Here is a 24,459-nt window from a genome sequence, read left to right on the forward strand (position 1 = left end):
CATGAAACAAATGAAGTGGGAAAATAGATTGAATTTTTTTACATGTTAATATATTGGGGGGACATGTTTGTTATCTCCTTTTAATCATGCATATTAATATGTATCACTGTTTTCTTTATAGGTTTCCATTTCACCTAACATTTTTTGTTGGTTTCCCTTTTTTTCATGCTAGCTGGGATTTATTTGATAAGATACTCTTCCACTCTATCAACCTTCATCATTGAATTTTGAAAAGTAGATTTTTTTTACCCATGCTTGTGATAATTCAATAGAAATTAATGTTCTGATAATAAATGTTTTTTTTTAGAGTTCTTCTTTTCCAATGATTTTGTGACAATGCAGCAAATCGAATAAGTAGGGATATGTCCAGAAAATCAATCTCAGTTCTGTGCATGATTATCAAGGCCAACTGTACCTATCTACTATAAATAATATTTTTGTCACATGGAAAAACATATTTTATGCACTATTTTATGACTTCTGATAGCTTTGTCTGCCAGAAAATTGCATTCTTGATTGAGTCTGCCTTTTTTATTTGGACAGGTTTATAAATATTGTTAGTCCTATTTTATTAGTATTAGTTTTAATTTCATGATTATGTTAAATATTGTTAGTCCTATTGTAAGTTCATTTTTATGTAAGTTCGATAATAATTCAACCATTTAATAAAAATAAATGAAGTAAGAAACTGTCTCTTTTCACCAACTCAATCAAACTGCCTCTATCAATCTTAGTGGAGGGAGAATCTTTTCTTCGAGAGATGAAGTTTGTGCTCTACAACTAGAAAACAACATCCAACATAAAAATAAAAATAAAAATAAATAAACACTAATTCCATATCAATAATTTACTTTCGACGTGCCACCCCTTTCTTTTACTCTTCTCCATTTAAATAACATATTCAGGTCAAACTATAATTTGATGAATCGTGAATGGGGTATTGTCAAAGACTCAAGGGCCAAGGCTCCCTCAGTTAAAAACATTTAATGGTGGAATTGTACCTTTATGTTTGTAAATTAATTATGCATTATATTCTAGAAAATCGCCTTTAATATATTTTATTTTCTTATTATTTGATGGATCTAATTTTCTTTTTTTATTAAAAAATATTGAAACCTCATCATCGATTATAAAAATTCTTATAACATGTCTTGGTAACGTAATAGGAGGATAATATATGGTGATCTAATTTCCCTTCTAGAAGGAATGATGGTGCACAGTCCTTGTCTAGTATCGCGTCATATATTAGAAAAATCTTGAAATTTAAGTATCCCTGCAACTTGAGAAAAAGAAAAATATGGGTTTAATCAATAATTTCCCTAATTGGAATCGAAGACAATGAAAATTCATTTCCGAGACAATTGCGTAGTAATTAGGTTACTTGGAATTGTCTCCATTGATATTATGCAACTCTAAGACTTCTGAAATTATATAGTATTATGTAAGTTTAGGAAAATTTTGTGTGAAATCATTCGTTGTGAAATTAATCAACTTTTTAATATAAATGATAATATGCAAAATACTTTATGTGTATACGGTTATCATCAAATCATTGATATGTTTGTGATAAAAAAAAATGTGGTCTTTCAACAATTTCAAAAATGTCAAATCATAACATTTTTCAAATTGAAGCTATAACTCGATAATGATTCTAAAAAATTAATTAGAATCACGCGGAAAAAAATCATGCACAAGTGTTGTCATAAAATTATTATGAGTAATAATTAGTAAATCCGAAACACGATTAACTATAATTAATGATACCCAACACCCAATGTGGTACTAAATCCCATTGAATCCTAAGAAGATTTGTCGGTTCAAAGTCAACTAAATTATCATTAAATATTAAGCTCTGTAATTACACGCCTCCTAATTAATGTGTGTCCATGTGCATTTATACACAGCCTGTTCTGAAATTTTACCCAAATAGTATTAATTTTTAATTTTATTACAATTTTATTTGGCTATATTATGGCAAAATATTATGAGCAATCAGTAGTTCATTATTAGCACTGGGATTCGCATAATTCTATGGAAATACAGATGGTCTAAATTTTTTATTCGAAGGTATTGGTTTCAATAAATTTATATTTCTTTTTTGCTATAGTTTATTTTATTTTGACGTTGTAGTATTGTAGATGACAATAATGCAGGAAATTTATTTATTACTACTAGTTTTTTGTTTAAAGGACAATTGATAATCCACCGTCGCCTTTTTTTGAATTAGATCTAGCATATAGAAGAATTTAAATTTGTGTATAATTAATAAATTAATTAAACTAGTACTATCATATAATAGTAATTTTATAAGTATCATTCATGTGTATTAGTAAGCTCTATGCCACGTGTATATTCCTCAATTCGCTATTAAAAATAAAATAAAGAAAACACGTAGTCTAGCTAATTAAGGTAATTGATCTTGATCTGGCTAATTAAGCTTGGTTAAGCTAATTCTTAGTGATCCTCAAGCTAATTAAAAAACTCCATATCACCATATGTACGTGGAGGAACGATCTTATCTATTTTTATCGAGGTTTTAAACCTATTCTAGATTTGGAAATAAAAAAGTACATTCGATCAAATTCAAATTAAATTATTTCAGCTTGGTATAAACTAGTATTCTTTCATTCGATGATACATGATTTCATCCAATTTTACGGCAACTTGCATTGAAACATGGTTATCGAAGTAATGTAGAAATAACAATACTATAAAAGATAAAAATAAGAGCTATCATTTATTAGTCATTGCATAACTCCTATATAGTACTAATAATATCATATTCATCATGTGTTGTTAAAATAATTAATTCAAAGTTTGTTGCAATTAAACTAATTTTAATAGTAGTGATTAAGGCATCTAATATTACCACTTGAACAAGAACTTACCTGCTCCCAACACCACAATAAGTCATTAACACATGTGATATAACGGATTAATAATCCTTTGATTTTGGTTTTGTCAATTGAGGTTTAGGTGTGTAACCATAAGATTCTATAATCATGTGTCTTAATCTCAGCCATGGGCTGTTTCCCACGCACTATTTAATTAGGGTACAATCCAAATATGGTGAATTTGTCCTCATTTATTTCTTTATTGGGCTAATTATTTTATTTTAATTTTGGATGGGAATAGTAGGATAAGTTATATTTTCTTCGTCTAATAAAACTTAAAAATTGCACGAGTTTTATGAAAGTTGCACGGGCTTATAATCATTAATCAATAACTTAATTTCTGGGCTATTATTTTTTTTATTGGACTAATCTATTTTATTTTAGTTTTGGTTGGAAGTTGTAGGCTAAAATTTGAAAATTGCACAGAGTTTAATTTGAAAATGACATGGATTAATAATTATTAATCAACAACATATTTATACTTGAGTTATTATTTCTTGTTATGTGACTATATATCTTCATACACTGTATGGAATGAAAGTTTAAACAACCTGTCTCCAAATAGGAGTATATTCATATTTCAGAGTACATAATTACTACATATAATTACATAATTTGATGAAAACAACCTTGTGATACTACATAATTACTCATAAAACGAATCTTGAGGTTTTTTTGAAGTTGTTTCACTATTTAAAGTATAATTGGCTACTTTAGAGGTTGATATTTTTAATTAACTACTTATTAATTAGATGCATAACAAAAATGTGGGTAAATGGAGTACTATTTTGCCAAGTATTTTACAATTATATAATACCCTGCAAATTACATGAGAGAAATAAATTATAAGGGTCAACCATAAGATGTTGGTTGGTTCACACTTACTACGTACTACTAGTATTAGATTTGCAGAAAATGGGAAAGATGTTTAATTCGGAAATTCATAATACAAGTCATATCAACATTCTTGCATCCTACATCCCTTTTGTTTTGTTTAAAAACGATCAGGTGATCTTTATTTTTAATAGGATATCCAATTACACGAACATAATATAAGGTATTTTTACCTCTTCATGAAATAAAAGGTAACAAGTTAGTTATTTTTATTTGTCTTTTTCCATTTACCTTATTCTCTTGGGGTTCATTATTTTTTTAAAAGGCATTAAGGCTAGTCTTACCTCTTATTTCACACACTATAAACACGCATATTCTTGTTCGATCTCTCTTTCTTCAATGGAAACCTCTGAATTCTCCCAATTCTCAGCGGAGAATCGCCTCTCCGACACCAAAACCACCGACCATTTCACCATTGACGACTTCCTCGACTTCTCCAACAACGACGACATTGGCGTCGATGCCGACAACTCCTCCGCTCGTGTTGACAACTCCGCTTTCTATGAACTAACCGAGCTAGTTGGTAAGCTTGTTGGTTTTATATCACTATGTATGAATCTGAATTTGAACTCACCTAACAAATTGTCGAATTATTATGCTTGATGTGACGAATAATTTGTCAACATGAAAGGGAAATGTCATTGCCCCCATTGGTTAGCTAAGATCAAATGTTTATCGAACATGGATTATGCTTGAATACTTTGTTTTTGGTTTTGTCAATTGAGGTTTAGGTGTGTAACCATAAGATTCTATAATCATGTGTTTTAATCTCAGCCATTAGCCGATTCCCACGCACTATTTAATTAGGGTACAATCCAAATAGGGTGAATTTTTCCTCATTTATTTCTTTACTGGGCTAATTATTTTATTTTAATTTTGGATGGGAATAGTAGGAAAAGTTATACTTTCTTTGTCTAATAAAACTTGAAAAATTCACGAGTTTTAACTTGAAAGTGGCACGGAGCTTATAATCATTAACCAACAACATATTTATATTTGGGCTATTATTTCTTTATTAGGCTAATCTATTTTGTTATAGTTTTGTTTGCGAGTTGTAGGATTAAATTTGAAAATAGCATGTGTTTTTTTTGTTTCTAATTCTGTTCACTGTCATAAATTTTCAAACTAGGATTAACCTTTATAAGGAAATGTCATTTACTCTTATTTGTAATGGACGGGGTAGTTTGTTTTTCATTTCTAATCCTGTTCACTGTCATGAATTTTCAAACTAGGATTAACCATTATAAGGAAATGTCATTTACTCTTATTTGTGATGAAGGAAGTAGTTTGTTTTTTTTTCTAATTCTGTTCGTTGTCATAAATTTTCAAAATAGGATTAACCTTTATAAGGAAATGTCATTTGGGAGACGTGCATCTCCCGGTTTATATAATGGTGTTTCCTAATTTGGGGTTAAAATGAAACATGTAAGGTTGTTGGTTAAAATGAAACACGTAAGGTTGTTGAAAGTTGAAACTATACTTCAATCATAAAAAATAGTAGTTGATTGTTGAAAACTTCCATCACCAAAAATGTCGATTGTTAAAAATTTGAAGCAACATTCCATCACCAAAAATGTCGATTGTTTGAAAATTTGAAGCAACATTCCGTCACCAAAAAAGTCGATTATTAAAAATTTGAAGCAACACACCATCACCAAAAAATGTATATATCTCTATCTTGGCCCAGCACTCTCCCTGTCTTCTCTAGGACCGCTGGACTGCAACGGTACTCTCTCGTCATCTAATGCAGTATAGGAAGATAAGACTTGGAGACTAATCAAGTTATATTTTTGGTTTTATTTGTAATTGTTTTTCCTTCTCCAAAAGGTTTTCTTTTTTTGCTTATTTTCCTTTTAGTTTTATTTTCAATGAATTTAGGATTTCCCTTTGGCTATATAAAGGTCTCATTGTTGATCTTAAAAGACAGACTTTGAATAATAATTTGATATTGAGTTTTTACACTCTGAAGTTCTCAATAAGTTTGAGTTCTTTATTACCATTTCCGTCATTCTCACGTTTCTGCATCATCATCCCCGTTTATCTCAGTTATCTCTAATATTGGATGGGAATAGTAGGATAAGTTATACTTTCTTCGTCTAATAAAACTTGAAAATTGCACGAGTTTTAACTTGAAAGTGGCACAAAGCTTATAATTATTAATCAACAACATATTCATACTTAGGCTATTATTTCTTTATTGGGCTAATCTATTTTGTTATAGTTTTGGTTGGGAGTTGTAGGATAAAATTCGAAAATAGCACGTCATCTTCTCCATACATTTATTTCCCTTTCTCTTAAATTCGTTGCTCTAGATTTGGAGGGAAGATATAGAAAACTCACCTTCTTCTTCCTCCTTTACCTTCGCGGCATGCTTTCAGGGCTTGCCCCCCTGCAAAAAAATACACACAAACACCCGTCGAATTAAAAAAAACATCCCTTTATAAGCGGTTACTGGCGTGATGGTCGGCGTGATGCACCACACGATGGTGAAGCCAACTGCCGACGTTTGGCATCCAATGAGCGCAAACCAAACCACCGCGAGTTAGGATCGGTTGGCATCAACTTTCTGGTAAGGATTTGCACCAAACACTCTATAAAAATTAAATTATTAGATTATGTTTATAAATTATTAGAGATATTATATGTTTAAGCTTAATTAGGCAAACACTATAAAAATTAAACACAGAAGTACGAAATCCTAAAGCTAAAGACAAATATGCCCCTAACGTAAGCTTATTAATTACTAGGTGTACTTATTAATTACTAGGTGTACTACCTCTTCATTTCTTTTCTTTTTTATGCTATCACTCATTTTTCGATTTAAATGCTTAAAATTAGATTCACAAATTAGTATATGTATTTACAAATTCTAACTCAAATATCAGATAATACGTACTCATACAATTGTACCCTTCTTCCTCCGCCAGACTGTGGGCTGGCCACATATGTATCCAGTTTATATCAACATCGGCTTCTATGGAGAGACAGCTTCTTCCCATGGCCAAAGTATTTCACTCTTGGCTAACCATCTCCAAGCCAAGGTTTCCAAGATGGAGGGGTACTTCTTCCATTACACTGCGAGTATTTTTTTTTTTGTATAACTCACCAATAGTTTAAACATGTTTCCTAAATCAATGTTACATGTTTCCATCAAATATGAAGATGGTGGCCTCTTTGTTCCAAGGGGGTTATGCAGAAAGGTTTTCTCCAGCCTCATCTCCAGCCTTGGTGATGAGCTGATGAATGGAGCATATGATGGAGACAAGAGCTTCTTCAGTATTGGGCCCTTGCCTCAAAGTAGACGGGAGTTTGCTGTGGTTTTAGAGAAGATTTCTTAATTTCAAACAGGTATGGTGTGTTTATTAGTATGATTTGTTTGAGCTACTATACTCAAGTTTTTAGGCTAAATCTCTCATCTTCTGTCAATGCCAGAGGGAGCCCGATGTTGATGAGTTGAATGGTGACATGAGCTTCTTCACCATTGGGCAGCCCTTGCCTCATAACCGAATGGAGCTTGCAGTGATTTTGGCTGAAGATTTATCAAATTCAAACAGGTGTGGTGTGTTCTCCCTCCGCCAGTGTTCACAATTTGAACCCACACTCCATCACCAAAAACATGGATCCAAATTCATATTTAACGAAATACTTATTTCTTGATCTATCTGATGTCATTGAAAGATAATGGGGCCTGAATAGAATAAAGGGTTACAAACAATCAAATTTATCCTAATAAAGATAATTTATATAAAACTTGAAAATAGCACGAGTTTTAATTTGAAAATGGCACGGATTTATAATCATTAATCAACAACATATTTATATTTTGGCTATTAAGTATTTCTTTATTGAGCTAATCTATTTTATTTTAGTTTCGGGTGGGAGTCATAGGATAATTTATACTCTCTTAGACTAATAAAACTTGAAAATAGCACGAGTTTTAATTTGAAAATGGCATGAGTTTATAATCATTAATCAACAACATATTTATATTTTGGCTATTAAGTATTTCTTTATTGGGCTAATCTATTTTATTTTAGTTTTGGGTGTGAGTCGTTGGATAATTTATACTACATCCATCTAATAAAACTTGAAAACTGCACGAGTTTTAATTTGAAAATGGCACGGATTTGTATTATTGATCGACAATATATTTATACTTGGGCTATTATTTTTTTGCCGTAAAACGTGACATACAAACCAATACTCAATTGTATTAGTTGGTTCAAATTAGGCCAAATTGTCATTAGATTTTAAGCAAATGGAAACTGATTATGGTTGGCTATGTAGTTTAGCGTGTGAATACAAAACAAACGATCTTAATTACGTATGAAAACACGCACACACAAAGTACATCTAATTTTAAAAATTATTCAATATTCAATTTAAGCATAAAAATTACAGGGAACATATGTTACAATTTTATCATTGCACGATAAAATTCTAACACAAAGTGCAAAAAATGCCACAGAGCAATATTGTCAATATATACATTCTTCTCAATATTATGTTTTGATAGTATAATTAATTCCCTTATAACATCAAGCGTTTGTAGTCCAACGGTTAGGATAATTGCCTTCCAAGCAATAGACCCGGGTTCGACTCCCGGCAAACGCATTTTCTTTACATTTTTTGTTTATGAGTTGTCATAATTAACCAAAACAAATACTCCAGCAGCTTCTTTTTTGGCAATCCCATGACGACAACAGGAACAACCCCATGAAGCTCAACCCTCCGGCAGCGTCACTGCCGCCACCCTCCCCCCGGGCTCCACTGCCCCGTCTGCAGCGGGAAAATAAAACTTATGAAAAATAAAACTAAAAAAAAAATAACTAAAAAGAAAATAAGTAAAAAAGGAAAACCTAATTTAGTAGGAAAAAAACAATTAATATGAGAATCTAATTTAGTAGAAGAAAAAACAATTAATATTTTTCCATCAACTAATTCTATACTAACTAGAAAATAAATATAATCAACTAATTCTATACTAACTAAGGAAATAAATATAATCAAAAATATATATAACTCTTCCAATACTACATCAATAAAAGTCAGATTGTTGAATATTTGAAGCAACAGTCCATCACAAAAAAAAGGTCTCTTGGCCCGACGGTCTCTCGTCATCCCCGTTCATCTCGGTAATCTCTATCTATCAACTACTACTAAATACACGTATCTCGTCAAGCTGTGGTTAATTCCTCCTCATTAGATGGAGTCATTGCCGTCGGAATTGGCGCTGGAGATTCTGAGCCGAACGGAATTGGAAAGTTTAGAAGAATGCAAATCAGTTTGCAAGGATTGGAGAGAAGTAATGAAAGAGCCGAGTTTTATCCATCTCCACTCGGAAAGACACCATTCCATCTCGGGGTATTTCGTCCAAGGCTTAGGCTGGAGACACCCTTGGGCCTTCGTCCCCGCCACCGCCTCCTACGCATTCATCAAGCGAACATGGCCTCGAGACCGCATCGAAATCCGAGCCTCCTGCGATCAAGGCATCCTCATCTGCGAGAGACAAGTCGACCATCTCCCCGACAGGCGGCTCTACGCATGCAAGCCCGCCACCGGCCAGTGGCAAGCCCTCCCCAATCCCAAGTTCCGTTATGGAACGGACAGCTTCGCGGTCGTCGTCCTCCATTCTCAACCCCCGGCCCTCCGCTACCTAATCGCTCGACTGTACGCTTCCGAGACGCAAACTCATTGTGAGATGTTTGATTCCCAGGTCTGGAGATGGCAGAAGATGGACTGCTGCGTCCCCGATCACGTCGTCGGTGATGATCAGCTTCCCGTCACCACCGCCGGCCGGTTCGTGCACTGGCTCGCCCACAGCGGGAAGGTGGTCACCTTGGACGTGGAGAAGAGGCGTTTTGAAACCCTAGAGCTGCCGGAGAAAGTGAGGTGCGATGAGATGAGGCTGGTGGAATACGAGGGAGGTCTACGACTAATGTGCCGATCTCGGTTTTCCAAGGAGATCGAGCTTTGGGATATTCGGGAGGAGGAGAGGACTCTTCTTGTACATATCAATGCTGCTAATTTGGCTCATCCCACGGTGGTGCACTTTTGCAACAGCAACTTAGCTTTCATGACTACAATGGATGACGAAGGAGCCGCCTTCTACAATCTCTCAAATTCTACGGTTGCTAAAGTGGAGCTGCCTTGCCATGTTAAATATCCCTGCAAATTCGACCAAAGAATATTTCCATTCAAATCAGATATCAAGGACGTCCATCTCAAACCTATCTCATTATGGTAGTCATCAACGAATACTAATTTGTTTTACTCATCTTTATCTATTCATCATAGTTTTGTTATTTTTAGCAGTTTGGAATAATTTTGTACGTTGACTACCCAGATTTTCCTTTTTAATTTCAAAATACTGGAGTATATAAAATCAAATTGATTATGTGATAAAAACTATAGTCTATATATAAAGAGGTAATTATAGTAATATAAACTCAATTGGTCTAATCACAAACCCTTCGCACCTAACAAAACATAATTATGGGTCTACTTTTTTTCTAGTCACACAAGCAATAGACCCGGGTTCGACTCCCAGATCAGGGCACCATTAACCAAAACAAATTAATACTCCAGTAGCTTAAAATGAAGTTGTAATATCATTTTTATTTTAACAAATATGCTTAAAATCCTATATATTCTAGAGATCACTTTTTAGGCAATCCCATAACAACAATAGGAACAACCCCCTGGAGCTCAACCCACGTATCTTCCAGAAGCTTCTTAGCCTCATCCTCCGGCAGCGTCACCGCCGCCACCCTCCCCCCCGGCTCCACCGCCGGCATGATAACCACCTGCCCCGCCCCAGCAACCGGCTCCACATAGCACGCCGCCCGCAACGGCGCCGCATCCCCTTCAAAAACCGCACCATAAACTCCCACACTCTCCAAGTTCACGCACACCACATGATCATCTCCACCCTCCAATCTCACCGGACTCTCTCTCTCCAGCCACTCGATCTCCTCCATCACCCCATCTCCGTCCATTGATCCCGCTTCCCGGATCGCCGCCGCAGCTCCCGCCACGCCCTCGCTCAACCCCACCTTGTTGAACACCATGCAGCTGCCGAAGAAGCCGCTCTCCAATCCCAACACGCTCCTTGCGTCGATGCATATCGAGAGCGAGAGCTCCGGTTTTATCTTGCGGATGCGGGTCCACAGCAGCGCGGTGAGGGCGTCGAAGGGGGCCGCGTGGGGCCCGGCTGCGGCTACGCAGCGCGCCACGGATTCTTGGCTGAAGTGGAGTGTGATGGTGGAGGTTGGTGGTGGAGTGCACGCGCCTCCGCCTCCGCCTCCCGTGCCTGATTTGTAGTGATAGATGGAGGTGGGGTACTTGGTGGAGATGTTGGCTTGCTGTGGTCGGGTGGGAAGGGGGCGGAACACGGGGGCGGGGGCGGGGGCGGTTTGGCCACCTAGCGTCGTGTCCGCCCACGCCTTGATCAGCGTTGTGGCGGAGATCGGGTCGGAGAGCATGTGGCTGCAGCTCAGCCCGATTGCGAGACCGCCACATTCGAATTCGGTTATCTACGTATAGGCACGGAGCTAGGATTTTAATAATGGACGGACAAAAATGATAAATCGGAAAAAAGTAGTAGTACAAAATATTGCCTAAATAAAGGGTTAGTTGCTCGTGGAGTCACAAAATTTGGTCTGTTTCGCAAAGATTTGAATAACAAATCACGAGAGTTTCAAATATTTGTAATTGTCCCATGACGATTTTTTTTCAAGAGACAAATGTACATTTCAATTATGTGGATAAATAGTGGAACATGCATTGATGTTACGAAGTGGACCACGTCATTTTGACCCTTAGAATCCATAAAAATATAAAATGAAATAAATCTCCCAAATTTAGTCATACGACATAATTCACAACTTTTCAAATTTCATGATTTATTACTTGAATCACAAAAGGTGCTAAACAAACCAACAAATTCTTTGTGATTTTAGAAGCGCGATTAACTCAATAAAATAAATAGATTTCCTTCCGTTAAGTTGTGTTTTAAATAGTACTATAATCCCAACTAGTTTTAATTGGTCCAATTTTTTTTGCCTTTAAATGCTAGTGCCTAATAGAAATGGTTGGGGGTGCTGGAGCTCCCCCAAGCATTGATGTGGAATTGCAATTGAGAACCTGGACATAAAAGGTGGACCAGAAATATGGTTTGTGGTAGATTTCCTCCCAGTGGACTAGCATGAGCTCCTTCTCTCTATCAACATTCTGCAGCCAATCTTGGACAGTTCCATTCACCTTGGCCTCCACCATTCTGACACCAGCATCATTGCATTTGACGGTCCAGTGGCCCTCCGGTGTCCTCACCAGCCGGCCTATGACCGGTGGGTACGCAGAGAGCGCCTCCGAGATGGTTTCTCTGAGCCTCTTGGTGAGTTCTCCAGGTCTTCGCCTCGTGGGGAGGTTGTAGTACAGGACTATGCGGACATGGTTTCCTTCCATGATTCGATCAAGAACCGATAGAGGGCTGAATTTTCCTGGCTCCACTGCCTTGGTGCTGATCACAGTTCTTTTGCAGATGAAGGTAACTTCACCCATTTTTGTTGTGTGTGTGTGTGTGTGAGGATGCAAAAATGGTGGTGGTGGTTTGTTTATATCATGTGGGGAGGGAAAGAAAACTCCCCATGATTTCTGGGAAATGGATTTCTCATGACTCATGTCAGTTCCAACTGATTTCAGTTCTTTATGTTACAATCTGTTGCAAGAATGGAGGGAATGTGATTGAAATAAGGCATGTTGCTCAGGTGAAGCACTTTGCTTTCTTCTTGACTGGCTGTGAGATGATCAAAGAGGTCGCGGTCGGGGAGGGGCAGGCGCTGCTTTATGCGCCCCATCCTCCGTGAGAACAGAACTTGGTCGGAAGCCACCACCAGCCTTATAGACTGATATTCTTCTAGGGCCGGGGTGAGATTCTCCACGCCCCATTTCTCGAGGCAGTTCCCCAAGACTGCAGCATCTAAGATCGACATGTTTGTGCTTCTCGCAGCATGAGGACTGATGGGGTGAGCTGCATCTCCGATCAAAACCACGTTGTCCCAATAGAATTGGTTGAGGGGGTCAGCGTCGTATATGGCGTTCAAGAAAGGCTCCTTGGTTTCTCTCATCACTTTCACCAGCTCTGGAATCCAGACATTCTCTGCTGCTTCATACATATCCTCAATCATATCTCTGCTCACCTTTGTTGTCACCGAGTTTCCCTGCAGTTGATCATCGGATTTTACAGCCAAGTGCAGCTTTATAGTATTCCATCCATCAGATTTATGGATTGAGAGAGAGTGTACCTTAATTTGTGGCTCTGGTTGATTGTGATACCAAATCCAATTGACTCGTTGGTTAATTAGCTCGTAGAGAATAGCATGACCGTCTGAACCTATGTCGAAATAGTTGCAATTGCCAAGATCAGGATATGCCTTCTTGAGTTGGATTATGGTCTCTGAATTCTCATTGTTTGAAAAATCAAGGACACCTCTCCATGCACAGTAGCCAGAATATCTGTCAAATGAAGTGTATCATTTTGCATATTTTATAGGGAGAATAATGACAGGAACAGTCAAGTTTGTTGACAAACCTCAGTTTAAGGTCTGGAAGAAAAGCTTCACGTATTGAAGAGAGGCAGCCATCGGCTGCAACAAGCAAATCGGCCCCTATCTCCACTGTTTCATTAGTTTGGAGTACTTTAGCTTGAACTTTAACATAAGTTTTATCATCAGAAATGCGGAAGGACAAGAACAAATGTCCCCAAAGAACGACGTCACTTTGCAAGGAGCTGTAGAGAAGGCTATGCAGATCAGCCCAATGCACTGCTCTAAAATTGAAATGCTCATCTCTTGATAGTGTCCATGTAATTTTCTTGTTACCATCTGTTGTTTGTTCCTGTAAACAATTAACCCCTTCGTTTCAACGTTTACTTTTATTCAAGCAAAACATATCACAAGACAGCAAAAACTTTAGGAATTCATAAATCTTGAACAGAAAAAAGACACACAGAAGTTATGATTTCTTAGATTAAGAATTTATATTCCTCTACTTCTAGAAACATAGCATTATCAAAGATCTTATATCAATTTTAACACAGTTTGTGCATGTTTGAGGAGAAATATGTCACCTACATGCTCAATAGTCATAGGCAAACTGAGTTGCTGGAGATGTTGGGGCTGTTGGATCCATTTCTCTATGAGCTTCAGGGACACTGTGTCGAGTCCTACTCCAGCACCAGTAGCAGAACGATTTGGAGGAGAGCTTGTTTTCTCCAGCACCACCACATCCCACCCCGCTGCAATCAAGGCGTGTGCACAAGATATCCCAGCTATGCTGCCTCCCACAACCACTGCCTTTGCCTTCCTCCGAGCTTCCTTCATCTCCATCAATCTGTGTGTGTGTGTGTTGATCCTTCTAGGAACCTTGAAAGCTATCAGGTACCAGACAAATGGCTGTCCAATTCAATAATTGTATTCCTTGTCATATTTGATTTATTTATTTATCCTCTATGATTGTATCATTGGACTTTCTGTTTTATCTTCTAGTTTAGGTGATGGTGACATTCTTTATATCTAAATTTGTTTCATATCAATTGGAACAAAAAAAACATGTCTAAAAAATAGAAATTTAAGCAAATATCAATCTCAGGGAAGAAACTCTGCCTTATTGAAGAGAAACTATCAGCAACCACAAAAGATCACCTGCAACCTCAATTATCTCTCCAGATTTAAAGCTTTATTTTTCAAATTCAAACTAGATAGGATTGCTGGCAAAATTCTATGTTTAACCACAAAAATCTTTACAAACAGATCAGCTTTCGAATTATGAATCTTATTGTATATAAGTACACAAATATATGTTTTGACAGAAACTGTGAATATATACATGTGGTCAGCTCAGTCATCTTCAGAGCTGTGTCTTAATATGCTACACCTCGGGAAAAGCTATCTCCATCGTGAAGTACAGACTCCGTCAGCCAATAACCGTCCCAGGAACCACCAACTTTCTGAAAACAGGAGAATTTATCAATGATGCTTAACACAAGTGTTCCGTGATTTGTTCACCTATTTATTCTAACAGTTGAAGATGTCAAATTTGAAAATGAAATGTAGAATTACTTGATTACAGTACCTTGATAGTATATTATTTCTTCGCTAAAATGGGATTTGTGAATTATACTATGATTGATGATCACACAGAAAGAATGGTAGCAAACCTGAATCATAGTAAATTGGAATACTTCTTCTTCTTCAGGCCGAGCTCCTCGTATCCATACTCTTTGCTTAAAGCAATACTGTTCCACATGTACCGGTCACTAGAGGAAAACAAGTACATACTAGGATTTCAAAGTGGATACCTGGAACTGACTAACCTCATCGACATTTAAACTGCTCAAGATCTTTCTTTCCCGGTGGCCTAGTAGAGATCTGTAGCTTGAATGGTGAAATATCCGCCTAAATCTTTCAAACTGCGACACAGAGAGCTAATAGTCAGAGACAACAATAGCTAGGAGTATTAAAACATTACCAAATAAAAACAATGATTTTAATCCATAGTCTACAGATTAACATGCATGCTTCGTAGCTGAACTTCTGAACAGATAGACAGTCTTGCTTTCGGTTGTATGAGAGATAACACAAAAGCATCAGACTTTACTGACCTGACCCAAGTCAAAGAAGGGCCCGAAATAGGTAGATCTTTCGAAGGGATCAAATCCTGCAAACTGTTATCACATGTCATCCGATGATAAGCATTGAAATTAAATTAAACAAATGAACACACAATGGAAGATTTCAAATTACCCTATACATGACTTCAATGCCATAATCGGGGCGAGGTTGGTCATTGAACATCAACGCATCGAGTTGGTGTCTAACAGCCTCGTCTGCACTAAACTACAGCAATTGAAAGGGCAAGAAGTTCATCAGCAGCACACGGCAAGATAAATACTTCAGTATACATTAATCAATTAAGTTTGCAAATTCGAAATCTACACTCAATCTCGGACCGAAAGGTCTTTTCCTACGAGACTCAAGCCTGAAAAACAGACATCAGAAAACACTTATTAGCAGCTGTGAATCAGAGAAAAACTACTGGAATGATCACAATAAAAACCTTGTTGTAGGCCAACTTAAAATACAATAAAACTCTTGCTGTTGAGCTTGATGAGAATACAATAAAACTCTTTTTTGAATCAGTAAAACAGAGATGAAGCATTTACAGAAGGTAAGAATTTGATATGCTTCAATTTTCTGAATGATCACGAAGACTACCAGCTTGATATTTTTTCTCAATTGAGCTATGAAACAGTCGATCTTCATAAATAAACAGAAAATAAATCGCTAAGTAACAACTGAAAATTACTGAAACAAATTGATGGTGCAGATTATGCAATTTTGCTTCTCAACAGCAATCGGCAACTACAACGTGTAAAAAATCAACAATTCCAGTAAAAGAAATTGAGAAAAACGAGAAATTAAACATTCAAAATCAGTCATCAAACAGCAACTTGCTTCGAATACCATAAATCAGTAGATAAATATATAGAAATACCAATCGGCGGAGAAGAAATCCGGTACGTCAGCGGCGCAGGCTCGAAAGCGTAGACTAAGAGGTTTGGAGGCGCTAAAAGACGGCAGAGATGAGCAAAACGACATCGTTTTGTCGGACCCCAAAATGAACGATCTCGATCAGACGAAATATGGCGGGGAAGAACCAGAAAAAAGTAGTGGTGTTGTTTGTAGTTAGTTGCCAATTATGTAAAGATTGTGAATTTATAGTTCTTTGAAAATCAAGTCTTTCACAAAAATATCCAATCTTCTATTTCTATTTACAAGTTTAGGTTTTACCCAAAATTAATTGTTTTATAGTTACCGTCGTCAAGACTCAAAATTGTTGCGTGAATTTATGCGTTTGTCAGTTATGAAGCTCTATGATTTTAGAGACTAGTTGATCCACTCAATGAACCGCCGCCCTTTTCCCCTCCGTTCCCTCGCCGCCGTCGCCGCTGCAGATTCCGCCGCCGCCGCTATGTCCTATCGCCCACACGTAAGCTCAATCCTCTCCGACCAATTTATTTTTCGCCTATTTGATTGAATCAGCCATTAAGCAATTGGAATTTTTTTCGGTTCAAAATGTAGACAACGCATCCTGATATCCAATTTCAGTAATGTGATGATAAATCTTCAAGAAGAGTTAAACCTACTGCTGTTTTACAGTTCAGAGGTGGCCGTTCTCAATTCGGGAGAGGTTACTGCGATAGGCCGGCGGGTCCCGGAGACCGACCGGAATTTGTGTCGGGCGATTCCCACTTCAGTGCGGTTCGAAATGCCAACCACGGCTTCCGGCCTAGCTATAATGCTGTCCCTCCGCCTCAGCAGCTGTATAGGCCTGGACCGTGGTTTCAGCAGCCAGGGCCACCAATGGCGCAGGCGCATCAGAACCCGGGGCCTCGCCCGTTTAAGCACCCATCGCAGGGACGGCCAGCTTATGGTAACTATCAGCAGTTTAGGCCACAGCAAATGCGGCAGCAGTTCAGGCCTAGGGCCACGAAGCCTCTGGATTTTAGAGCGTGGGAGTACAGCAAACTGAAGCTACCTCCTCATTGTGGTAATGAAATAGTAATGTTTAGTTGAACAAGTTGAATTAGTACTAGCTTTTTTGTACCTATCAACCTTCTTGTATGTGCACTAATTTCTAGTCTAACATCAAAAGGTATGGGTTTTTCAATGTGGAAAAGTATGAGGATGTGTAGTCCTACATCTTCATTCCCTTAAGCTTCTTAAAAGAATGAATTTTGTTCTAACTGAAAGTTCGGGATAGATTTAAGAAGTCCTGCCATGGTTTTGAATAACAGTTCATTTTTTACAAAGCCGGGAATTGGCTTGTACTCGTGTGGTTGAGAACATGAGATATTTTATTTTGATATGATGGTCTGCATCCTTATTGTGTTTCTATAGACTATAACTAGTTGTATGTCATGCTGCTATTTATTTTCCACCTTATGCTGCAACATGTTTCGGTTTACCCCTGAATCTCTTGCTATCTTGGTGCAGAGCGATTCACTGTTCTCTCTTACAATATACTGGCTGACTACTTGGCCGCCGATCACCGATACAAACTTTACTTTCATGTTCCTGGCTACATCATGGACTGGAATTGGCGCATGAAAAATATCATTTTTGAGCTTGGATTATGGTCAGCTGACATTTTGTGTTTTCAGGTTATCATCCTAATGCTTTTTGTAGATCATGTCTTGCAATATTTTGATGGCTGGGTCAGGCTGACATTTTCCTCTTTAGTAGCTTTGGAAAATACGTACTAATCATCTCTTAACTTGATTCACAATTTCATTTGAAAATCCAGGAGGTTGATAGATTCCAAGACATAGAAGTAGAACTTAATCAACGTGGATACAATGGCATTTGGAAGGTCACTTGAATATTTTTTTATCAATGTTTTACTTGGAAAATTGTTATTTGCATTAATTATTGTATTAACTATGGGTCGTCCCTGATGCATTTTGTGTTAATTATTGGATACTTGAAGTTGATTGACAGAATTGGGTTGCCCTTCTAGGTAAGCTTTTAGAATTAGATTAGTCCCTAGATTTCTGGTAGACTAAAACTAAGATAATTACAGTCGAAAAATTTATTGAATAATGATTTGTTGGTTTTTGGTGACTACATTGAAAGTTTGAAACTCATTTAATCATTTTTACTTCAAATGGAGCTAAGGAGAGTACTAGCTTTTTTATTATGGTGGTACCTTGGCCAACAAAAACATAGATAAGGAGGTGCATTAATTGCTAAACCCACGCTTCTGTACAAAAGTTCTTATTTTCTACATGTGTGTGCATGTATTCCATTGTCTACTTTCTTATTTGGAGTAAGCGCTTATGTCGGAGATAGCAGTGAACAAGAAATCTTATCTAGATGACTTGCTGTAATTTATCTTTGTTATGGACCTTATGGTACATTTTACTTGTATATAACTGGTTATCTAATAACCACAAGGAACTTGATCTTCAATGACCGAAAATAGTTTCTATTACTGGAGGATATTGTGTTTACATTCGTTGAATGGATATTACTCAATTAGGTTTTTTATTCATATTAATTTCCAATTTTGTATATAAATCTTGTTCAGATTTTCTTTTGGAGGCTATGAAAGTTTGTGACTTTGACTCCAGAGTTCTAACCTAACACTTATCTTAGAGAATGTTTTAATAGAGTGATATATCCGAACCATACTAGATAATCACTTTTTTATTTACTTGTAGATGCGAACTGGTAATCCTGTAGATGGTTGTGCTATATTTTGGCGTGCTTCAAGGTATGAACTCCCAGTTTATTGTTCATTTAATATTAGAGTATCAGGAAGCACTTATTTTGGCCTTTAAGTATATAATTTTGTTAGCTTCTCGATTATATCCAGGTTCTAGTGCTTCACTGCTTCTACTCTAAGCCCTAAGGGTTATATTTGAGGTTCTACTAGCTCATTTACATACTTCCCCTTTAATAGATTCAACATGTAGCCCCTTAAGTGGAATTGACACAACATATATAGGTTTAATAATCTTCTTGTTTTGTCGGAAATAATTTGTTCTCCAAGTGGTTGTGATTATTATTCGTGTACTGTGACTAATATCATGTGATTCAACTTGAATGCTTTTGTCATTCTGGGAATTGCATAATGACATTAACTTACATCCATAGTCTGCATTTTATTCATCCACGGAATAACTGCAAAAGCGTAACTGTAGTTTAATCAGCATGTGTTTGTTTCAGCTACAAATATGGGATATAACTTAACTCGGTGATATCTTTTCTCGTTCAGTTTACATTGTTGAAACTGTTACTTAATGAGCTGTGCAACTTTTCTTTGTATCTGATATTAATTTACTACTTTGGCACTTCTATGTATTTCGTTGTCACTTATTCCTGAAAGATCTAAGCATGTTTAAAATGAAATATACCTTGCAATGGATTTAATCAAGTGTATTATGTTTTAGATTCAAGATGATTTTTGAAGAATCTTTTGAATACAGAAGGTTTGGCCTTCGGGACAATGTTGCTCAAATATGTGTGTTTGAGGTACACAGTTTCAGTTTACTTCTGAGCACACATCAACGAGAGTGAGACTATAGTGATGTATTCCTTTCATTTAGCATCATCTTTTTTTTTTGTTGAACAGTCTCTGAATGGGTCGGGCATCAGTAGTGGGGCGTCTACCCTGTCAACAAGGCAAGTTGTATTAATCACTATGTTTATTTGTTCTTTTTTCTTTCTTTTTTTGCAACATTTGTACCTCAAGTTGTGCCTCATAAGCATGAAATTATCACCTTTATCATCTTGTGACCAAGAGTATAACAAAGACAATGGACCATTCTTTGAAAGGGCAGCTAGATGTTGTATTAATATGATGAGAATTCTGATTCTTTATCCTCTATAGGATTAGTTTGCTTATTGATTTTTACTATTTATACCATGAACTAGTGAGAATATGCATTATGACATGTTCTGTATCCGAACTAGTATTTATTATTTGTGAATCAAGTAAACTGAGATATTATCTGTTGTGTGAACTGGATGCAACACACATTGGCTTGAACCCACAACAAGAGAGATATAAGTAGACAGAGAAGAATTGAGCGGATTTTATGGTAGATGAACAGTATATAAGTTGTCCTGATTGTTGGTACTTTTGTTATTCTTACAACAATATTTCTTATGCTAAAGCTGGCCAAGACCTTTCTATTGCAGTTCAGCAAGCTCTAACAGAGTTGTTGTCTGCAACATTCATGTGCTTTTCAATCCTAAAAGGGGAGATATTAAGCTTGGACAGGTACAATTGCTATCTTTATGTGGTTTGACTTTGACATCTGATATGACACTAACTGTGCCGCTCTCTGGTCCACCACCCGTTGGTTGACGTACCTTTGTCACTTAAGTCACTTGATAATGATGCATGCTTAACTTGTATTTCTGCTATAATGAACCACCTTATTCTAACCCATCATATGTCACGAACTGGCTGAGTCTCTTGAAAGCCTGCTACATATATCATGGATTTGATTTTTGTTGTCAGATCAGGGTCCTCCTCGAAAGGGCAAATGCTGTTTCTAAGCTTTGGAATGATGCTCCCGTAGTTATTTGTGGAGACTTTAACTGCACTCCCAAGGTTGTTTGCTTGTTCATACATTGGAATATCAACGTTATCTTAATATTTCTTTTACTTCTGCATCTTATATAATTTTGGATCTAAACTAACCAAACCTTCTATTGGTGGTCTATCACTGAATTTGGATGACCTTTACAACACCTTATTGGCTTATTTTTCCTCCAGAGTCCCATGTACAACTTTATCAAAGATAATGAGGTATTGACTTTAAATTTCTTTGTACTTTTTGCTCCTTATCTTGTTTGCTTTCTTTCAATAGATGAATACTAGGACAGCCTTATTCCCAACCCATGGATCATATTGCAGCCCTAGGTTTGATGCCTTTTCAATATCTCATTGCAGCTAGATCTGTCAAAAGTGGCTCGTGACAAGGTCTCTGGACAAGTCTCTGCTGAAATAAATCGACCAGCACCTGCTTATCCTGATTTTCGGTATATGTTTGTGTGCTGGTTAGGTGATTTTCCTTATGTGGCTGTGAAATCTCATTGGCGATCATTTGAATTGGTGTGTCTGTTTCGTGATCCAGGGCAGAACGTGCGGCTACTTTTATCCAAGCTCCAGCAGTCGACTCTAAAACAGTAGAACAACAAGATTTGCCTTTAGATGCTCAGGAGTTTCCCGGTACTAACCTTTCCACTAGCCCCCCTTCTGCAGAAAGTTACTCTCAACCTGGATCTTCGATTTTGGCTGAGACTGATTCATGCTCTACTGTAGAACACAGAAGACAACAAGTTAATGACCTGCCTAACCATGATGCAGTAGAGATTTGTGCAACCGAGGGCATGTCAAGTCCGTCTATCCCTCATAATGTTTTGAATCTCAGTGTTAGTGAAGTTGAAGGTGGCATCGAGTCTCCTATTTTGTGCAATAAGGGAACAGATGAATTTTCTATGTTGGAGTCTTCTAGTAAAGATATCCACTCTCGGACAACTGAAGGAGGAGAATACGTAGCAGATTTGTTATCTGAGACCCCAGATAACCATATTCAACATCAGGGCTTGTCTGGAAATCATTCAGATGATCTTTCTATCACTTTAAACATTAACTCAGATTCATCTGACAATGAGGGCCCTTCGAGCAGTTCTGATGAGCCCAATTCGTCCGAGCATGAAACTGTTGCAATATCTGCTTCAGCTTCAACGGGGGAGGATAAGACATGCAGTGTATCTTCCACCCTCAAATCTACAAGTTCTGATAACACACTGGATCAGAAATTTGAGGCCTTGTCACTCGATGAAGTAGTTAATGATGCTACACAGAAAGTCTTTGAAGATTCCGAGTCATTCTTAAGCGAATTGCATTCTAAAGATGCTAGTTTCCCCGACCAAAAGCAGGAGAATGTCTTTGGTACAGAAAAGCTCCGATTCAGTCCATCTGATTGGACTCCAGCAGAAATAGAACTAGCAACTGGCAGGGCAGACTGTAAGTTCATGGAGCACCCTTTGAAGTTGACAAGTGCATATACAGAAGTTGAGGTATCTTTATTATAGCTATTGTTTGCTTTTTTTTGTGTTTAGGATGCGTAATGTGTTTGATAGTTGTTGATCTCCAATCATGTATGCTGGGTACAACGTTTTGCTCCTGCAGAGTTCTTCGGAGTTAAGAGATTCCAGTGGTGAGCCATATGTCACCAGCTACCACAAACTTTTCTCAGGCACAGTTGATTATATATGGTGAGTCATGAGCCGCTGCGCATCTTTTGATATTCATATCTGTTGGAAACTGCTTCGTGTGCTGATATAGTTTATTATCATCCGATGATGCCAGGCATTCTCAAGGTCTAGAAACTGTAAAGGTTCTTGCTCCAATTCCCAAGCATGTTATGCATCAATCTCGGGGATTTCCCACGAAGGTATAGTTTCTAAAACAATCCGCGCTGTCTCCATTTTAAGGGAGTTGCCCCTTCTTAGATAAGTAACATTTCTGCAACATCTCTGATTTAGTCGAAACCATGCCAGATAGTTCAATTTTCTTCATGATTTCTCATTTCTAGCATACACGGAAATGAATTTAACATTATAGTCTATGAAAATCTCTTTTCCATGATGAATTATGTGCCCTTGTGAACTGCAGAAACGAGACAATCGATTTTTTCTATATTTCAGACAGCAGCAATACCTATTATAAGCAAATTAGCAATCATCTGCATATGAGAATTCATGACTGATGAAACATTGCTGTTTATGAGCATGCATGAATTCTACTATTCTAGTTCATCCTCAGAGCGTTCTCTAGCCTAATAGAAGCTCGATAATTATATGGTCGAAAAGCATCCTTACATCCCCAGGAGCTATCTTAAGACATGGCATGTGCATACACTGATCTTTCTATTGATGCTCAACTTGTAATGGTTTATGTTTCCAGAAATGGGGAAGTGATCACATTGCATTGGTTTCGGAATTCGTCTTCACCAAAGATATCTCCTCATAGTCTCCCGCGTCAAATATAACATATAGTACGCATTAGTTGCAACTCCCGGGCAAGGTAAGGCATCCCCCCAGCATTATCGGTTCGCCTCTCGATTTTGTTTAATCACTACTAATAACTGGAGAGTTAGTTCTTGGATGACTTCTTCCAAGATTTGAGCTTGAACCTTTTTTCCATGTTGAATAGTAGTATTAATTTTTTGCAAAATTTAGTTGAAGTCAAGATAGGAATGAGTAGGAAGAGGGGCACCACATGTGATCACGTTGTAAGAATAATGCTTAGACGAATGAGGAATAATTTCAAAATATTGATATGGATTTTGTATGAAATTTAAAAGTGACCACCAATGTTTGAGAACACAAAACGTTGTCGTTTTGCGGAGCTGTGTTGCGTCGCTTTTAGCTTAGAAAGAAATGACACACAGCTGTGCTTTGTCTGTCTGTCTGTACTGTTCCACCTTTCAACTATTGCCAAAAATGTGGGCTCTATTATTGCTAATTAAATTTGAATTTTTTGAGTTTTATGGAGTATTTGAATGATTGAATTCTTTAATTTTATTTACTGGAGTTTTACTAATCTTGGTCAAACTATTTGTTTCGTGAAAATTAAAATTAGAGTCTCAACAATCAAAACATGATTTTGACATTGCCATTTTGTCCTAGAAAATACAAAGGAAATGGCGTGTATAATTTTAGTTGTAGAATATTGCCAAAATACACTTGGCATTTCTAATATTAGTCGCAATCTATTTTTTTAAAACTCAATCCAGCCATATCTTTGCCATATATGACCGGACTTTGTATTTTCATAATAATAATAATAATAATAAAATTCGAAGGAATGTGAACGATGAAGGAAATAGGAATATCATTGTCATTCCAATACAGAAGTGCACATGAAAGTTCATTTTCGAATAAAATAAAATAACAACTAGTCAAACAAATAAAATCCGTAGTCATACAAATTAATACTGACATTTCCAATAATTGAGGCCTGTGTTAAAGTTTTCTTTTTATATTTTTTAATTTATCATAGTTTCTTCTGACAGTTCTAATTACTA

At 37.0% G+C, this 24,459-nt stretch overlaps 5 protein-coding genes and 1 non-coding gene across 8 annotated transcripts; 3 read left to right on the forward strand and 3 right to left on the reverse strand.

Annotated features, from left to right (window-relative positions):
- Nucleotides 1-8,330: 8,330 nt before the first annotated feature.
- Nucleotides 8,331-8,402, forward strand: TRNAG-UCC (transfer RNA glycine (anticodon UCC)). Its single transcript has one exon. It is a non-coding gene; the product is annotated as a tRNA-Gly (tRNA).
- A 592-nt stretch (nt 8,403-8,994) lies between these two features.
- Nucleotides 8,995-10,035, forward strand: LOC148929966 (putative F-box protein At1g12855). The gene has a single exon (XM_089068927.1). It carries the CDS (start codon nt 8,995-8,997, stop codon nt 10,033-10,035), a length of 1,041 nt encoding a protein of 346 aa, XP_088925053.1.
- Nucleotides 10,036-10,380: 345 nt separating this feature from the next.
- On the reverse strand, nt 10,381-12,470 carry LOC148929967 (protein ECERIFERUM 26-like). The gene is made up of 2 exons (XM_089066514.1): nt 11,934-12,470; nt 10,381-11,323 (listed from the first exon to the last, which is right to left on the reverse strand). The coding sequence occupies exons 1-2, from the start codon at nt 12,468-12,470 to the stop codon at nt 10,448-10,450; spliced, it is 1,413 nt and encodes a 470-aa protein (XP_088922640.1). The 3' UTR covers nt 10,381-10,447.
- Nucleotides 12,422-14,454, reverse strand: LOC148929968 (uncharacterized). The gene is made up of 4 exons (XM_089066515.1): nt 13,922-14,454; nt 13,381-13,685; nt 13,094-13,304; nt 12,422-13,009 (listed from the first exon to the last, which is right to left on the reverse strand). The coding sequence occupies exons 1-4, from the start codon at nt 14,174-14,176 to the stop codon at nt 12,488-12,490; spliced, it is 1,293 nt and encodes a 430-aa protein (XP_088922641.1). The 5' UTR covers nt 14,177-14,454; the 3' UTR covers nt 12,422-12,487.
- Nucleotides 14,455-14,588: 134 nt separating this feature from the next.
- On the reverse strand, nt 14,589-16,586 carry LOC148929969 (DNA-directed RNA polymerase subunit beta). The gene is made up of 7 exons (XM_089066516.1): nt 16,344-16,586; nt 15,785-15,827; nt 15,593-15,685; nt 15,451-15,513; nt 15,163-15,258; nt 15,007-15,084; nt 14,589-14,796 (listed from the first exon to the last, which is right to left on the reverse strand). The coding sequence occupies exons 1-7, from the start codon at nt 16,445-16,447 to the stop codon at nt 14,710-14,712; spliced, it is 564 nt and encodes a 187-aa protein (XP_088922642.1). The 5' UTR covers nt 16,448-16,586; the 3' UTR covers nt 14,589-14,709.
- Nucleotides 16,587-16,615: 29 nt separating this feature from the next.
- Nucleotides 16,616-23,916, forward strand: LOC148929970 (DNAse I-like superfamily protein). Of its 3 annotated transcripts, XM_089066511.1 has the most exons (16): nt 16,616-16,838; nt 17,009-17,399; nt 17,846-18,012; nt 18,156-18,221; nt 19,072-19,124; nt 19,804-19,885; nt 19,986-20,035; nt 20,555-20,636; nt 20,880-20,972; nt 21,138-21,170; nt 21,315-21,403; nt 21,499-21,593; nt 21,687-22,447; nt 22,560-22,645; nt 22,740-22,824; nt 23,337-23,916. In XM_089066511.1, the coding sequence occupies exons 1-16, from the start codon at nt 16,752-16,754 to the stop codon at nt 23,400-23,402; spliced, it is 2,286 nt and encodes a 761-aa protein (XP_088922637.1). In that variant the 5' UTR covers nt 16,616-16,751; the 3' UTR covers nt 23,403-23,916. The 3 variants fall into 3 exon arrangements, 2 of the variants coding, with proteins under 2 accessions (XP_088922637.1, XP_088922636.1); XM_089066510.1 differs by having other exon boundaries at nt 21,499-22,447; XR_016136253.1 differs by lacking the exon at nt 23,337-23,916 and having other exon boundaries at nt 21,499-22,447; nt 22,511-22,645.
- The last annotated feature ends 543 nt before the right edge of the window (nt 23,917-24,459 follow it).

This window comes from Salvia hispanica, chromosome 3, assembly GCF_029641045.1.
Source record: "Salvia hispanica isolate PSC_SH4W2 chromosome 3, Shi_PSC_v1, whole genome shotgun sequence".
Classification (NCBI taxonomy): Eukaryota; Viridiplantae; Streptophyta; class Magnoliopsida; order Lamiales; family Lamiaceae; genus Salvia; species Salvia hispanica.

Excerpts from the sequence above, each read along its gene's own strand:
- LOC148929968 (XM_089066515.1), bottom strand. The coding sequence starts at position 14,176 with ATGGAGATGAAGGAAGCTCGGAGGAAGGCAAAGGCAGTGGTTGTGGGA. Across the intron at positions 13,686-13,921 it reads TGCCTATGACTATTGAGCAT|GAACAAACAACAGATGGTAA; the intron begins GTAGGTGACATA and ends AATTGTTTACAG. Across the intron at positions 13,305-13,380 it reads CTTCCAGACCTTAAACTGAG|ATATTCTGGCTACTGTGCAT; the intron begins GTTTGTCAACAA and ends TTCATTTGACAG.
- LOC148929966 (XM_089068927.1), top strand. The coding sequence starts at position 8,995 with ATGGAGTCATTGCCGTCGGAATTGGCGCTGGAGATTCTGAGCCGAACG.
- LOC148929970 (XM_089066510.1), top strand. The coding sequence starts at position 16,752 with ATGAACCGCCGCCCTTTTCCCCTCCGTTCCCTCGCCGCCGTCGCCGCT. Across the intron at positions 17,400-17,845 it reads GAAGCTACCTCCTCATTGTG|AGCGATTCACTGTTCTCTCT; the intron begins GTAATGAAATAG and ends ATCTTGGTGCAG. Across the intron at positions 21,404-21,498 it reads CCTGCTTATCCTGATTTTCG|GGCAGAACGTGCGGCTACTT; the intron begins GTATATGTTTGT and ends TTCGTGATCCAG.
- LOC148929967 (XM_089066514.1), bottom strand. The coding sequence starts at position 12,470 with ATGAGTCATGAGAAATCCATTTCCCAGAAATCATGGGGAGTTTTCTTT. Across the intron at positions 11,324-11,933 it reads GGTCCACCTTTTATGTCCAG|ATAACCGAATTCGAATGTGG; the intron begins GTTCTCAATTGC and ends GCCTATACGTAG.
- LOC148929969 (XM_089066516.1), bottom strand. The coding sequence starts at position 16,447 with ATGTCGTTTTGCTCATCTCTGCCGTCTTTTAGCGCCTCCAAACCTCTT. Across the intron at positions 15,828-16,343 it reads GATTTCTTCTCCGCCGATTG|GCTTGAGTCTCGTAGGAAAA; the intron begins GTATTTCTATAT and ends TCTGTTTTTCAG. Across the intron at positions 15,085-15,162 it reads GCAGTTTAAATGTCGATGAG|TATTGCTTTAAGCAAAGAGT; the intron begins GTTAGTCAGTTC and ends CATGTGGAACAG.